Source organism: Brassica rapa, chromosome A07 (assembly GCF_000309985.2).
Source record: "Brassica rapa cultivar Chiifu-401-42 chromosome A07, CAAS_Brap_v3.01, whole genome shotgun sequence".
In the NCBI taxonomy this organism is placed as follows: domain Eukaryota; kingdom Viridiplantae; phylum Streptophyta; class Magnoliopsida; order Brassicales; family Brassicaceae; genus Brassica; species Brassica rapa.
This window is the reverse complement of record NC_024801.2, coordinates 12,022,052-12,038,684: the sequence shown is the minus strand read 5'-3', so window position 1 is coordinate 12,038,684 and position 16,633 is coordinate 12,022,052. Positions and strand designations below refer to the sequence as shown.

Here is a 16,633-nt window from a genome sequence, read left to right as displayed (position 1 = left end):
AAGGATGCCATCATAAAAAATTGTATTACTTTTATATATATATCATTTATATAAAAAAAATTTATAGGTGAGTAATTGATAATGGCACTTCAACAATTTAAGTTATGATTGGTACGGATTTTTGTATCAGTTAATAGTCTTAAATTGTGTTACCAGAATATACGATACTTTCTCTGGATATAAAAAAATAAAATTGATGTTTTAAGATTTATACATATATTAAAAAAAATTAAATACGTACGTTTATATATTAAGTTTGGTTAGTTTTATTTGTTTTCTAATAATGTTTACCACTCAAATTTCTAAATCTAAATTTATTTTTTAGTTTTAAATATAAAACATCAATTTTTGTATACAAGAAAAAAAGTTAAAACATCAATAATTTGTGTATGGAGGGAGTAAAATATATGTGTTACGTATTAAATTAAATTGATGGGTTGAACATTACATATTGTACATGTTGTCTATAATGTATCATAACCAAAATTATTTTTTAAACACTTTCACCCTGCGCAAGGCGCGGGTCTCTACCTAGTGTATTATTATTACCCATACAAGTTACGAAGAGTGTGTACCCTACCCTCGAGCTATCATCTAAACTAAAAAGAACAACGAACATTTTGAGCTTCAGGCTAAGACCAAACAATGTCGACCCCTACTTGAGATGTCTAATTATGCTAATCCTTGGATGCATTAACATAAATCCTTAGCCCATACCCTTAATGGGCCTTAAAGCATTAAAAGGATAGGCGCGTGGCGGTGAGATGCTCTATCGTCCACTACACGTAACGTCAGGAGAGAGGCCGTCAAAGGTGCTCATCTTCCCGTCGCCGGAATCGTAACCCTAACATTCCTTCGCTCCCTCAATTCTCCACTGTTTAAATTTCATCGTCGTGGTTATACATGGTAGGAGCCACACTTGCCGTTTGTTTTCGTTGTCCTTTTGTCTCCATTCTCTGCGTGTATTGTATGTATGGCGATCTCGTTCGTGTTTGTATTTAGAATTTGTTGTGGGATCTGAGATGCGTCAAAGCAGTTTTGCTCGCAGCCGTGTGAATCAATGTTTCGTGAAGAAGATGAATATGGTTTATTCTTAGCTGTTTACTAAATGATTCACATGAATATTTTTGGGTGAAGAATGTTTGCTTTAGAGAGTCATGTAACGTGTTGGCACGTCTTTCATCTTTTATCTGGTCCTCTTCAACTCTGTTGACCAAACACGACTTGGTCTGTCCACTCTATGCATTGTAATACTTCAATCTGCTTTGCTTTGATTGATATTTGTATCCTTCAAACTTTCTGGTCTCTCTTTCTTAGGGTTTAAAGTAGTAAGACAAGGTCTTGTCGTGATTATTTCTTTCCTAGTGTTAATACAATAATAAGACAAGGTTTTGCCGTAAATGATGAATGTTCAATTTTAAAAAAAAAAATCTGTAGGTTTAATAGTAGTAGCTGTATTGGCCTTTTGATTATTTAGAAATCTATTTATTGTTATATATAAAGGTCTTTTGCTTAATGGTGAGTACTTGTTCAGGTGTTGTTTTTATAAGAAAAGAAATCTCCAAATGTAATGGAGAAGAACGAGTGGGCAGATGCGGTATGTACGGTTTGTATGGAGTGTCCTCACAATGCTGTTCTTCTCCTATGTTCATCTCATGACAAAGGTTGCCGTCCTTACATGTGTGGAACTAGCTTCCGTTATTCCAATTGCTTTGATCAGTATAAGAAGACTAAGGCCAATTTAAAGTGCCCGCTGTGCAGAGGCCAGGTCAAAGGTTGGACTATTGTACAGCCTGCAAGAGATGGTCTGAATCTTAAGAAGAGGAGCTGTATGCAGGAGAAGTGCTCTTTTGCTGGAACCTTCAAGGAGCTGAGGAAACACATGAAAAAAGACCACCCTTGTGCACAGCCGCGTGAAATAGACCCTGCTGTGGAGATGGAATGGCTAAGGTTGGAGATTGAGGAGGACCGTAACGATGTGATGAGTGCATATGGCTTAGAATCAGATGAGGAAATAGTCAGGATACGTAGCAGGAGGAACCTTCGCCCACGCCGAGAGAACATTTTCCTAGATGATATTGGATAGCAAGTTACTGTATGTTGTTTTATATTTCACTTCTGTATCCTTCTGAACTAAGACCAAATGTTTATCACTCAAAACTTCTTATTCTGCTTTTTTTTTCCAAACTGAAATTCATTAGCATAATTTAAAAGATCTGATACACAACACGATCAGCAACTACACCTATGTCTGTAAATTTGAGGAAATAAAAAAAATCCAAAAGCCTATGTCCATCCCTCGAAGGCAACACACAATGGGCCATATCTATCTAAATGGGCCGTATCCGAGTCGGGTTGAGTTAGGGGTCCGAATTACAAACCGAACTAAAACAGAGTAGGAAACAACAAGGGCTTCTGTTTTGTCTGAAGAAAAGTGAAAGAAGCAAAGCTGTTCACTTTGGCTGCTCCCATCTGAAACCCTAGAAGATATGCCTAAATCAAAGCGAGACAGACCAGGTGAGACCTCTTTCTTCCTTCACTCTTTCATGGTTGTATTGTCTGAAAACCATACTGATCTGTGGGAGCTCCTGTGAGTTTTGTAGCCGCCGTCTAGGGTTTTGTTAGGTTTTTAGTTTATATGGTCAAATCAAGTGATGAATGGTTTATAAGTTTTGTTGTTTACTTGTTGTTGCAGTTACTTTGTCTAAGACAAAGAAGAAAGGGAGGGAGCACAAGGAGTGTATTGTAAATGGAATCAGAGAGGCTGTCGAGAAATATTCGTCTGTATATGTTTTCTCGTTTGAAAACATGAGAAACATCAAATTCAAGGAGTTCAGACAACAGTTTAGGCACAATGGAAGGTCAGTCTCTTTGTTTCTGTCGTCATGAATAGATGGGTGTTGCTTAAATGTAACTGGGATTATATATCATTTGGTTCTTCTTATTGGTTCAGGTTCTTCCTTGGTTCGAACAAAGTGATGCAGGTTGCTCTCGGTCGTTCGGCTTCTGATGAAATCTGTCCTGGCATCTTTAAAGCCTCCAAGGTTTGTGTACCCTTCTTTTTCACAGTAGTTGTTTTATATTTACTTGGTCTTTTTTTTTCAATATGTTGTGGAATATTTTTTTCAGCTGCTTCATGGTGATGCTGGACTTCTTGTTACTGATATGCCAAAGGAAGAGGTCGAAAGGTATCATCTATCTCTCGAAGCCTTCTTTACCATTTTCCTATTTTGCTTTGGTGTGAAACAACAGTGAAGGGATTATTAAACTGTATGCTTCTTCTGGTTATTATTATTGCAGCTTATTTAACGCTTATGAGGATTCTGACTTTTCAAGGACTGGGAGCACTGCAGTAGAAACGGTTTGTGATTAGAACTAGTACCACCTTATTTATATTTGTTTATAGAATAGATAAATAAATAAGCTCAACTGTTATTTCAAGAACTGAACAACTCTGTTTTGGTAAAACTGATTGATTAGGTTGAACTGAAAGAAGGTCCTCTAGAACAGTTCACACATGAGATGGAACCGTTTCTGAGGAAGCAGGGTATGCCTGTTCGGCTCAACAAAGGTTTGTAACATTGCCACTTTTAGTTTCCTTCTCTCTCTTCTCTTGTACTACACTAGTCTGAAAGAACATTTTTTCTAAAGAATGTTAAAATCTTTTGCTGATTCATTATGTAGGTACGGTTGAGTTACTATCCGACTTTGTAGTTTGTGAAGAAGGAAAGCCTCTTTCGCCAGAATCTTCCCGCATCTTGGTAAATAAGAATTTGTATTTTTAAATCATTTCCTTTCATTTGTTTTCATAAAATTTTGCTCATATACTTTGTTTATATAATAAATGCAGCGTCTGTTAGGAATCAAGTTGGCTACGTTCAAACTCAACTTAGTCTGCAGATGGAGCCCTAGTGACTTTGAGCTTTACCGAGAAGGTTTGGATCTCTCAGACGTTGAAACTTCCTAAAAAAAAACCAAGATTTTGATCAACTCTGCTTGTTCTCTGTGGTTTTGGGTTGGGTGTTTTATGTCAAAGTTTTGTTGCTTTTAGTGTTTGTAGAATATCAAATTGTCTCCCTATTCTTTGCTGAAACACATCTTAATCCTAGCATTACAACAATGTCAATCTCGTTTACCGCTTGGTCATTACATTTTTTGCTTCTTGATCGTCTTTAAGACAGTCACAAACGATTGAGTCTGCAAGCTCAATCTTAAAAACCTTTTTATTGCTGAATAAATTTGGAAATTTTGAGATAATATCTAACGTTTATTATCATCCGCATATTCAACAAAAAGGAAGAAAAATACAGAAGAGAACAAAGTAATTAAAAAAGAAAAACCTGATCAAGTTGCAATTAGAAGGTAATCAAATCAGGAAACGTGCGAGTCAAGTAAACTGGCTCGTCGATAACTATAAGAGGCAACAAACTGGGATCCACGTTGTAGTTTCTAGGTTGATCAGTTTCTTTAATATCAGTACATGTGAAACAATAGTCGTCTTCAAAAACCTCCCATTTATCGGTTATGATGGTCTGAAACTCTTGTCTCTCAGCTAATATGATACTCTTTTCTTCCACTACTACCTCCTCCTCATCCTCCTTTGTCTCCTCTCTTTCTTCAACTCCTTTAATGGCTTTCTCCATTGCCTCAATGTTTTCTTGCGGGATTCTGACAAACTTTGGGACTTCATGCGCGTTTGAGACCCCAAACTTTTTGCAAAACTCAAAGTAGAGAGCTAGGTCTTCTCCTTGAGATGTAGCCTTCTTTACAATCTTAAGAGCCATCACAGCTTCTGCTTTCCCAGCAGCTGGACTGATTTTAATTAGAAGCTTGGCTATACCACTACAGATTTTACCATATATGTCGAAGATCTCAATCACTACGCAGTCCATAGCTTCAAGAATAAGCGTCTTCTTCATGTTGTCAGCCATTGGACGTATTTGGAGAAGGGTGTGGAGAAGAGTCTGAAGCTTCTCGATGCTTTCGAGCTCTTGGTTAACAGAATCTACCTGAGGTTTTCTATTCCGGGAACGTATTTGGTCGGATAAAAAGAAAGAGTACTGGTCAAGAAACGAAAAATAGGCTCGTACTAATGCGTTGAAGCCCCATGTCTTGCTGGGACGGGAGTGACCGTCTGAGAAGTCCGAGAGGTCGAAAGGGAGGCGACGTATCTCTTGAAGGGAGGGGACTTTGCAGCAAAGGACACCGTGGACGAGCATTAGGGCTTTCAAGGCAACGATCCAGCTTCTTGTCCGGTTAACCCGTGAGGAAAGCGAGTGGACAAGAGGCTTGAGGTTTGCTGGAGAGGAGCGGATCCATTTGTAGACACGGTGAGCATGGTGGTAGTCGACGGATGAGTCGTCGTGAGAGGTTGCGTGGATGATGGCTGAGTCAAGGTCAGGGTTACGGACGGAGGTTCTCCGGGAGAAGCTGATGGAGAACAAGCTTTTCCGGTCTTTGAGAGCACCGGAAGCTCGTTTCCATAGCTTCATCATCACCCTCCTCCTCCTCCTCTTTTCTTCTCTTTCTCTTACACCATCAAACGTTAGCTTTGTCTCTATTTTAGATTTTATTTCTTTTGCCACCCTTGCTTTTGACCGTTGTAACGGTTTTTTCGTTTATTTTTAATTGAAAACAAGTATAGAAATATAAGCTGGCACGTGTAATCCGGTACACGTTTTTGCTTAGTTTCTTGCACGTCGGCCTTAGGACACGGTTTTAATCACCTTACTATATTTGATCATATGATTATACTATAATGAAGAACAGTTATAGGAACAATGTAGAACTCTACAAATCTTGGAATCTCAGTGATAGAATCATGGACAGTAGTCGTACGTAACTGTTAAGAGTACGGTGGGTTTCTTTTACGGTGATGCCTGATCTCACTAGGTTCATGCAAAACTATGCCATATCGAGTTTGCGTAGAGTTACATGCATTAGTATTGGGCTTCAAAGAGATTTAATAATATTGGTAGATATAGTAGAAGCATAGAACAGCGTCTTTGCAATTATATGAAAGCATTTGTAAAACAAGATATATTATAGCTTTACTAAGGTGAAGGAGAAGCCATTTGTTCGTATGCTAGATAGAGAGACTTGCTATGGCAGGCAGTGCCGTGCAAAGAGTTTTAGGGCCTATGACAATTTTTTTTAAAAAAAAAAACGTATATACAATTATAATGAAAATACTTTTCTAATAGATATATTATCTTTGCCAAAAATAAAAATTTAACACTTTTAAGAATAAGTTTATTACCTAATATGTTATATTATGTCATATAAAAAAAAATACAATAAGAGAAGAGAAGAGCACAAGCTCTGATAGCATATTAGATTCAGAAACAGAGCTCGAGAAGTAGAGAGAAAAGAAGAAGAAGATGAACTTTTGTATTATTGATTTCATCAAGAGTTTGTTACAATCTGGTTTAGTATTTATAGTAAAGGTCTCGGTTTAACTAACAGTGTTAACCGGACGGTTCATATAGTCTAATAGAGTCGTGCTTCTCTCACGCTTCCGGGCGTTTCGACGCGCTTCCGTACCCGACTCCGGTTCAGAAGCGAGAATCGCCCTTCCATGGACGCGTGCAACGTAGATATGAGTAGTTGGCGTTTCCGTGGAGCTGCTTTGAAGACATGACAGCCCAATCAATCTGAACACTGAGAATGGGCAGGAAATTATCTTTTTCTTTTTCTATCCAAAATTATATATCTACATACCACTCAAAATGCTAGGCGCATTCTTCCCATTTAAAAACTCAGTTAAGCATTCTTCGCATTTTAAAATGAATCACAATAGTAATAATTCAAAGATTTTTTGTATCGTATGATTCACGTGGCAGTGAGTATTGTGTGATTTTTGTATTGTATGACTCACAATAGTATTACATGTGAGTATGTGACAGTGAAAGTGTTGAAAAGCAAAACCAGAAAATTTGTTTGACGGTGAGTTTGAATAGAAAATCTAAATAAAGAAAATAATATATTGCTTTGTAGTCAGGATTTTGATAACATGACAATACTATTTATTGTCAGTGACAAAAAAAAGAAGACAATGCTATTTACTTTGAGTTTTGAGCTGTTTTGTGTGTTAAAAAAAACTATCAAATTTTACATGTTCTGATCCGTTTTATTTTGAAGCTAGAGAGAAATTTATAGACAAGTTATTGAAGAATATATATGGATTAAAAACATCTATCTATAGAGCATAAATAATTCCGTTTGGTCCACCATGTGGAACCATGTGGAAACCACTATCTAAAAGTGACTTACAAGCGAGAAACCACTAGGACTCACATGCACAGTCGACTATATAAGTGTTTATTTATATCACATAAAGCTCCTTACACAAAAGATAGAATGGGTTCTAAGTTTGGAATCGGCTCTTTGAGCATTGTAATGACTCTGCTTCTTTCTTTGGTTCCAAAACTTGAGGCAGCGTTCACAACGGTCGAACAAGCAATACAATCTGATGGCTCGATCAGTTTCCTGGTGATTGGAGATTGGGGAAGACGTGGACTCTATAATCAATCCCAAGTTGCCCTTCAGGTCTCTCTTTTCTTACAGAATATATACATACATATACATATACCCATCTCTGCTGTATATTATAAATTATTTGATAAAACGTAGATGGGGAAAATTGGGGAGAAGATGGACATCGATTTTGTGGTTTCCACGGGTGATAACATCTACGATAACGGGATGAAAAGTATCGACGATCCTGCCTTTCAACTATCCTTCGTTAATATCTACACTTCTCCTAGCTTGCAAAAGCCTTGGTACCTTGGTACGTAATATATTAAGTTCATTCTAAAGTAATTACTGCTAGAACCAAAAAGAGAATAATAATGATTATGTCAATGTCCATATTCTATTCAGTATTGGGGAATCACGACTATAGAGGAGATGTTGAAGCACAGTTGAGTCCGGCCCTCAGATCAATGGACAGCCGTTGGATTTGCATGAGATCATTCATCGTAGACGCTGGTACTTGTCACATTATTTAGATATAGTATATTAATGTTTATACGTTACATGTTTTTGTTACCTAACCATATTTATGGCTTCAAAATCCCTGGCAGAGATTGCAGAGCTCTTCTTTGTCGACACAACTCCTTTTGTAGATGCTTATTTCCTCAATCCCGAGGGACAAAATTACGACTGGAGAGGCATATCACCGAGAGAATCCTATCTTCAAACCACTCTAAAGGTATTTGAGAACACATATATATATCTTAACCATCAGTTTGTCGGATTATCCTGGAGATCACAAGTGCCAATTGTAATGTGTAGGACTTGGAGACGAGTCTGGGAGAATCAACAGCAAAGTGGAAAATTGTGGTGGGTCATCATGCCATCAAGAGTGCTTCCATTCATGGGAATACTAAAGAGCTTGAATCTTTACTCTTACCCATCCTTGAGGTTAAATTTCTTCCTACTCATATTAGAGTGTCTCTAACGCTATTAAAAACAAAGCTAACTTATATGCCTTTGGTCTTTATATTTAGAAAACAACTAAATAAATATATAATAGCGAAAATTTTGGTAACAAACGCAAATGAAAACGATTTGACAGAATATTTGCTTTAAATACCAAAAATTGTGATTTCCTTCAGAGAATAAACAAGTGAATACTATGTAACATGTATTTTTTTTTTATCTTTTTTGGGATTATCCAGGCGAATAACGTTGATCTCTATGTGAACGGTCATGATCATTGCTTGCAACATATTAGCACATCTCAGAGGTAACACCTATTTTCTTCTTTTGGATAAAGTGGATAGTATCACCAGGGGCGACCCTGATATTTTGGGGGTTTGTGGTTGTGTGTACGTAAATTTTTTTTTTACAAATTTGGGGATCTAATTTTTTTTTCCGGAAACCTATTCGTATGTAATTTTTTTCAAAAATTTTGGGAACCTGTTGCGAATGTTTCATTTAGCATGACGCATGGCCGGCCAGTGTATATAATATATGGGTGTGAACTATAATTGACAATAAAATATATTTTTTGCAGTCCTATCCAGTTTCTAACGAGTGGTGGTGGGTCAAAAGCATGGAGAGGTTATTACAACTGGAAAACCCCAGAGGATATGAAATTTTTCTATGATGGGCAAGGTTTCATGTCGATTAAAATCACTAGAACTGAAATGGGTATCGTCTTTTACGATGTCTTCGGCAATATTTTACACAAGTGGGACACATCCAAAGTGTTGTACAAGGATTTAGATTTCTCACTGTAATTACAGTAAAAATTACTCGCACCTGGTGTTCCATTTCCATAATGAGTGACTCCAAAAATTTTATAAAAAGAATATGAAGGGATTACACTGAAATTTGTACAAAATGTTGGAGAAATTGCAATGTGAGCCTCTCCCTCACGTCACAATCTTTACCTTTCAACTAATTATTAACGCCATTTTTAACCCAAAAGATCATTTGACTCGTCTACTGATTAAGCACGTGGTCCATGTTTTCCATAAAACGCATCGTTTTACCTGTCAGCTCTCTCAGAGTTTTGATTTCCGACAATGGCGGCTACGACATTGTACAAGTAGTCTTCGTCCCTTGTCTTCTTCCACCCAAGTCCCGCTCCACCACTCGCCTAAACCCTTCTTCTCCTGTCAAACTCTCTCCTAATCCGACCAGCAAGTCTCGCGGTTTCTTAGGCGTTAGTCGAATCAAAGGCTCAATCTTTGTTCTGTTTCCTCTGTGTGGTAGGATAGGAGTTTGGGTTCGTAGACATGTCGCTACGAAAGCTTCGATTGAAATGTCGCATTTCGAACTCTCAGCACCTTCCGCTGCTCTCAATTCCTCTAAGAAACAGAAGGGTCCCATCATTGTGATTGATAATTACGAAAAGCTTCACCTACAATCTCTGCCAGGCTTTGATTTTCGAATCCTCCTTTACGCCTCTTTATCAGCTAAAATGATTTTGATTAATTGAAGAATTAAAAAGTTTCTGATTTTGCTCAGTCAAAGATACTCATTAGATTAAGGTCGTTGCTAATTCCAAATTCGTAACTTTATAGTAATGTGTTAAAGTGTGCATTGTGATTAATCGTTAGAATCTCATTATTTCACTATCCAATCTTCATTTGACATGCTAATAGGCAAAACTATGTTATATGTTTCCCTCTTGTTATGTCGCCAGCTGAGTCTTATTGTTGAAAGCTCTTGTGTTGTAAGAATCCGTTCTTGATCCAGCAAAAGCTATCACACACTTCTTTGAACTTCAGATTGGTTGTTTTTCATAGTTTTTTTTTTTAGTGCTGTGGATATCTCACATAACACATAGATCCCTAATGTACAATTTGATCTTGTCGCATTCCATTTTTCTTTACTGTTTCTAGTATATGATTATGATAAATAGTATACCTATCTTTTTTTCATAGTATATGGGAGAGCTAGGGTGCCATTTTGAAGTTTGCCGCAATAATGAGCTTACAGTAAAGGAGCTGAAAAGGTGAGAAGAAACTTATATGCATTCTGCTTTAAACTTAATGAGGATTCAGGCTAGTCAAGGGGTGTTGATTCCTTTATTTTGCTCTCCTGGTCCTGGTAAATATCTTGTAAGATTCTTGTAGTGAAGGAAAAGAAGATAACAGCTTTCTTACTATCTATAGGTACCCCACAGGACTCAGGGATCTCCTTACAAACTGTTTTGGAAATAAGACCACATGTTCCTTTATTTGGAGTATGTATGGGTTTGCAGTGTATAGGAGAAGCTTTTGGAGGTTAGTTGCATAAGAAAAAGAAGTCTAAACTGCCCGTTTTGTTGTTCTAACATGGTTGTATACTTTATGTAATGAATCCCTTAAGTATAATGCACTTTTGTATGAACTTTGGTTGTAGGAAAGATCGTATTGGGCTAGAGCTATGAGTATTGGGCTAACTATATGATGTATATTAGGCCTGTTAGGTATGACGGTTATTAGGTCATACGATGATGTATATATACTTTGTATGTGACGTTAAAGAGGAGCAGGAAAGCATATTCAGTTTATTCACATGGTATCAGAGCTAAAATTCCTGAAACCCTAATATTTTTTGCTTTCTTCTCCGTGTTCCTTTCATTCTTTTCTTTCTCTTCAAGTCAGAGTTTTTTTTTCTGCTCGAGCTTGCTTTCTTTACACAGTTCTTAGGTCTCAAACGTCATGAGTATCGAGGCTGTTAATACAATTCGCAGTGGTGATTCTACTGTTATGAACGTTATGACGCCGTACTCGTTGTTCTCGTCTGATAATCCGGGAGCAATGATTACTTCGGTATCATTAACCGGAGAAAATTACAATGAGTGGTCCTCCGAGATGCAAAATGCACTTCGTGCAAAGAAGAAGAAAGGGTTTATAGATGGCACGATAGCCAAACCCGATGCAGCAGGAGCTGATTTGGAGTCTTGGATGTCCGTAAACTCGATGGTTGTGGGCTGGCTCCGAACGTCGATCACACCACGTGTTCGATCCACTGTTTCGTTTATCACCAATGCCCACGACTTGTGGGAGAACTTGAAGAAAAGGTTTTCCGTTGGCAATAGGGTTCGTGTTCATCATCTACGAGCACAACTCGCGGCTTGTCGACAAGGTGGAGATTCTGTTATTGATTATTACGGAAAGATGGCAGCAATGTGGGATGAGCTTTACTCTTATAAGCCGGTTCCTTCGTGTTCATGTGGTGCAGCAGCCACTTTCGCAAAAGAGAGGGAGGAGGAGAAAGTAGATCAATTTGTCATGGGTCTTAATGAATCCCGCTTTGCGACTGTGATTCAGTCCGTTATTGACTCTGACCCTTGTCCTGAGCTGGAGCATGTTTACTCACGTGTTATACGTGAAGAACAGAGGCTGATCACATCAAAAACGCGTGAAGCCACTGACGCAATTGGTTTTGCAACACAGCTTTCCATTCGAGGAGGCGACTCGAATTCTGATTCTCGTGGTGATTCTACAGGAACTCGAAACAGAGATCGACTTCTATGCAGCAACTGTGGACGAGCTGGGCATGAAAAAGCTTTCTGCTGGAAGCTTATTGGCTATCCTGATTGGGTAATTGAGAGAAATGCTCGTTCTGAAGGAAGAGGTGGTAATCGAGGTGGACGTGGTGGTGGCTCGACGACAGGAAAAGGCCGAGCTGTGGTCAACACAGCCACTGCAACTTCTCCGCATCCCTCTGTGTTTCCAGAATTAACTGCTGAACAATGGAAAGCGATCAGCATGATGGCTCAGGAGAAAACAGGGCATGTTACAAAGGACAAGCTTTCGGGTAAGTTTGCTGGAGACATTATTATTGACACGGGCGCTTCCCACCATATGACTGGGGATTTCTCTTTGCTCGTCGACGTCGTGGACACTTCCCCGTGCTTGGTGGGTTTTGCGGATGGAAGCAAAACAATTTCATCCAGCATGGGCGTGTTACACATTACAAATGCGATCTCCTTGCATAATGTTCTTTATGTCCCGGATCTCAATTGTTCTTTGATATCTGTTTCTAAACTTCTGAAGCAATTGAAACATTGTTGTGCGTTGTTTACTGATACTCTTTGTATTGTTCAGGACCGTTTCACGAGGACCCTGATTGGAGCCGGTGAAGAACGGGATGGAGTGTATTATCTAACGGATGTGGCACCGGTTCGAGCAAACAGAGTTGGGACAGTTACTGATCAAGCTTTGTGGCATCAACGGTTGGGACATCCGGCGTTTTCAGTGTTTTCGGATTTACCTTTTTCTATTTCAAACTCGTCTAGCCCGAGTCCTTGTGACGTATGTTTTCGGGCTAAACAAACAAGAGAAGTTTTTTTTGACAGTTCTAATAAAACACAAGCATGTTTTGATTTGATTCATGTTGACGTATGGGGACCGTATCGAATGCCTTCATCGTGTGGTGCTGTGTATTTTTTAACCATTGTGGATGATTTCTCCAGATCAGTATGGCTTCATCTACTCTTAGAAAAGTCAGAAGTTCGACAAGTATTGCAAAATTTCTGCGCATATACTGAAAAACAGTTTGGCTTGAGCGTCAAAATTGTGAGAAGTGACAACGGCACTGAGTTCACCTGTCTGAGCTCGTTTTTTAAACAGCAAGGCATCATTCATCAAACATCTTGTGTGGGAACACCGCAACAAAATGGTCGAGTGGAACGTAAGCACAGACATATCCTTAACGTTGCGCGTTCTCTTCTTTTTCAGGCAAGTTTACCTACCAGGTTTTGGGGAGAGGCGATTCTTGCTTCGGCTCATGTCATTAATATTACTCCAACGAAAGTTCTCGATGGGCGTACTCCACACGAGCTTCTTTTTGGTAAGAAACCAAGTTATGACCATTTGAGAGTGTTTGGTTCGGCATGCTATACGCATCTCCGTTCCCGCGACAAGGACAAATTTGGTCCACGGAGTCGTAACTGTGTCTTTATGGGCTATCCTTTTGGGAAGAAAGGATGGAAAGTTTTTGACTTAGACACTGAAGAATTTCTGGTCTCGCGGGATGTGGTATTTAGAGAAAATGTTTTTCCGTTTCAGAGTATGTTACCTCCGGTTGCTCCAGAAGTTCAACAGAACTTGGTTGATGATGATTGGTTTATTTCACCGAGATCAGATGACAGGGGGAGTTCAGAGGAACTGATCCATCCCTCTCATGATCCTGATGCTGAGACTGCAACTCCTGCTTCATCTCCCAACCCTGTTTCAGAGACACCAGTAGCCGCAGTTGATTCATCTCTTGCAGTCGATGCTGTTTTGGTTTCCACCTCTGACCAACCACCTACGGATTTAACTCCAGCTCCGACAGTTGATAATAGCTCAGAAATTATTCCTTTGGGACGAGGTCTTCGAATGAAACAACCACCAAAACAACTAGATGATTATTTGCTTTACAATGTCCGCTGCACTGATAATACACTTCCCGTTCTTCTCGAGCCAGAATCAGCGTCTTCGTCTACGGTACCAGGTAACACTCCATATCTTCTTGAACATTACATATCTGACGCCATCTTCTCTAAAGGCCATCAAGCTTTTCTGGCCGCAGTGTTAGCAGGAGTTGAGCCTAAGAGTTATAAAGAAGCCTTGCAGGATAAAGTATGGCGAGAATCAATGGTTGATGAAATAGATGCATTTGAGAAAAATAATACCTTCAGTATCGTCGACTTGCCTGAAGGCAAAGAAGCACTTGGAAATCTTTGGGTTTACAAAATAAAATATAATGCAGATGGTACTACACAGCGACATAAGTCTCGATTAGTAGTTCTCGGCAATCATCAAGTTGCTGGCGAAGATTATTCTGAGACATTTGCACCGGTGGCTAAGATGAATACAGTCCGCACTCTGCTTAAGATCATCGCAGTAAACAAGTGGGAGGCTTATCAGATGGATGTTCATAATGCTTTCTTACACGGTGATCTCGAGGAAGAAGTCTATATGAAACTTCCCCAAGGATTTCGCCATTCAGATCCAACAAAAGTGTGTCGCCTTCATAAATCTTTATATGGTCTCAAGCAAGCTCCAAGATGCTGGTTTGCTAAGTTATCTACGTCTCTGAAGGAATATGGCTTTACTCAATCGTATAAAGACTATTCTCTCTTCATTTACACAAAAGATGCGATTGAGATGAGGGTTCTGGTGTATGTTGACGATCTGCTGATTTGTGGGAATAATGATGATGCTCTCTCCTCGTTCAAAGGTTATCTAAGCACATGTTTTCACATGAAAGATTTAGGAAAGATAAAATATTTCCTTGGTCTTGAGGTTTCTCGCAGTGACGAAGGGATTTTCTTATCACAACGAAAATATGCTTTGGAGATAATTAAAGAAACCGGCATGCTTGGGTCCAAGCCGGTTAATTTTCCGATGGAACAACGTCATGAGCTTGGCAGGGATAAAAGTCCATTCCTGACGAATCCATCTCGCTATAGACGACTGGTTGGCCGTCTACTCTATCTTCTTATTACTCGACCGGATATTACTTTCTCTGTGCATGCTCTCTCTCAGTTTATGCAGGCGCCACGAGAGGCACACTGGGAGGCAGCTCTACGCGTTGTTCGCTTTCTGAAGTCTTCTCCTGGCCAGGGTGTTATTTTTCGGTCTGATACAGACTTGACCTTGACAGCTTACTGTGATTCAGATTGGAACTCCTGTCCGGTGTCAAGGCGTTCTTTAAGTGCTTATTTTATGCTTCTCGGCGGCTCTCCGGTTTCTTGGAAAACAAAGAAACAAGATACGGTTGCTCGGTCTTCGGCTGAAGCAGAATATCGTTCCATGAGAAATGCTTTGGACGAGATTCTCTGGTTCCTCGAGTTACTAACGGAGATCGGTTTCCCGCAACAAGGGCCTGTACGTTTATTCTGTGACAGTCAGGCAGCGATTTATATTGCAGCAAATCCAGTTTTTCATGAACGAACTAAACACGTGGAATCAGATTGTCATGCTGTTCGAGATGCAGTTTTGAAGGGCACTATCGCTACTTCTCATGTAAGCACACACGATCAACTGGCCGATTTGCTTACCAAGGCCCTTGGTCGTCAACAGTTCGAATATTTAGTGTCCAAGTTGAGCATTCTTAATCTCCATGCTTCAACTTGAGGGGGAGTATTGGGCTAGAGCTATGAGTATTGGGCTAACTATATGATGTATATTAGGCCTGTTAGGTATGACGGTTATTAGGTCATACGATGATGTATATATACTTTGTATGTGACGTTAAAGAGGAGCAGGAAAGCATATTCAGTTTATTCACAGATCGTGCGGTCACCATTGGGTGTTATGCACGGGAAAAGCTCCATGGTTTACTATGATGAGAAAGATAATAAGGTCTGTTCTCTGGCTTATCAAAGTATATATGCTCTCTGCGAACAAATTGTACCCATAAGTATACTAAAAATAAATATTGTTGGTCTCTCTTCTCCAGCCCTTTCCTTGTAGGTAGATATCACAGCCTCGTGATCCAAAAGGATTCGTTTCCGAGTGATGAGCTCGAGGTTACTGCATGGACAGAGGATGGTTTGGTGATGGCGGCTAGACACAGGAAGCACAAGCATATACAGGTAAACAAAAACTCACTTAAGTGTTTCATGTTTCTTCTTACCTCTTCCATTAAAAACAGAAGTTTCTAAAGTCTTAAAAAACTGGTTCACAAGGAGTTCAGTTTCATCCGGAGAGTATTATAACAACTGAAGGCAAGACAATTGTCCGCATTACATCAAACTTGTTGAGAAAAAGAGGTTGAGAGGCTTTTCTCAATCAGAAAACCAGATGTGTAGGTTTAGTGCCTCCCTGTAATAAAGCTTGCCAATGCAAGATGTTCATTGTCAATATTCCTATTGTTTGGTTTTGATTGGTTGATTCGGTTGTATAGCAAAGTCATGTTGAACTTCATGTAATGAGATCACTGATGCAAGCTCTTTAGCAATGTTCATCAGAGGATGTGCTGAGTCCTCCAGGGGCTTTGGGGTTAGCATTAATTCCTAGTTTCACCGCATTGGACTTCTGTCCTCTACTTCTAGATGAGCCTCCCTATTAAAAGGTTCAAGCAGTTTAAGACTTAGTACACTGGGAAAACAAAATTTATGAATAAAAACGGAAGATTTAAGCCATTGTAATGTGAAGTCAGAGTCTTGTAGGAACCCATATGTATATGTTATGAATCT

General features: G+C 39.2%; 4 protein-coding genes across 4 annotated transcripts; 3 read left to right on the top strand and 1 right to left on the bottom strand.

The window, feature by feature from the left end:
* The first annotated feature begins 783 nt into the window (after positions 1-783).
* On the top strand, positions 784-2,176 carry LOC103829140. The gene is made up of 2 exons (XM_009104806.3): positions 784-906; positions 1,535-2,176. The coding sequence occupies exon 2, from the start codon at positions 1,571-1,573 to the stop codon at positions 2,084-2,086; it is 516 nt and encodes a 171-aa protein (XP_009103054.1). The 5' UTR covers positions 784-906; positions 1,535-1,570; the 3' UTR covers positions 2,087-2,176.
* A 175-nt stretch (positions 2,177-2,351) lies between these two features.
* LOC103829138 (mRNA turnover protein 4 homolog) lies at positions 2,352-4,168 on the top strand. The gene is made up of 8 exons (XM_009104804.2): positions 2,352-2,517; positions 2,696-2,861; positions 2,954-3,044; positions 3,130-3,188; positions 3,301-3,361; positions 3,481-3,571; positions 3,685-3,761; positions 3,851-4,168. Exons 1-8 carry the CDS (start codon positions 2,490-2,492, stop codon positions 3,965-3,967), a joined length of 690 nt encoding a protein of 229 aa, XP_009103052.1. The 5' UTR covers positions 2,352-2,489; the 3' UTR covers positions 3,968-4,168.
* LOC103829139 (putative clathrin assembly protein At1g25240) lies at positions 3,860-6,794 on the bottom strand. Its single transcript, XM_009104805.3, has one exon. The coding sequence runs from the start codon at positions 5,493-5,495 to the stop codon at positions 4,356-4,358; it is 1,140 nt and encodes a 379-aa protein (XP_009103053.1). The 5' UTR covers positions 5,496-6,794; the 3' UTR covers positions 3,860-4,355.
* Positions 6,795-7,064: 270 nt separating this feature from the next.
* Positions 7,065-16,399, top strand: LOC103829137 (purple acid phosphatase 4). The gene is made up of 12 exons (XM_009104803.3): positions 7,065-7,548; positions 7,633-7,789; positions 7,882-7,989; positions 8,085-8,212; positions 8,296-8,424; positions 8,682-8,749; positions 9,020-10,001; positions 10,398-10,468; positions 10,629-10,739; positions 15,726-15,797; positions 15,895-16,030; positions 16,124-16,399. Exons 1-7 carry the CDS (start codon positions 7,297-7,299, stop codon positions 9,243-9,245), a joined length of 1,068 nt encoding a protein of 355 aa, XP_009103051.2. The 5' UTR covers positions 7,065-7,296; the 3' UTR covers positions 9,246-10,001; positions 10,398-10,468; positions 10,629-10,739; positions 15,726-15,797; positions 15,895-16,030; positions 16,124-16,399.
* Positions 16,400-16,633: the final 234 nt, after the last annotated feature.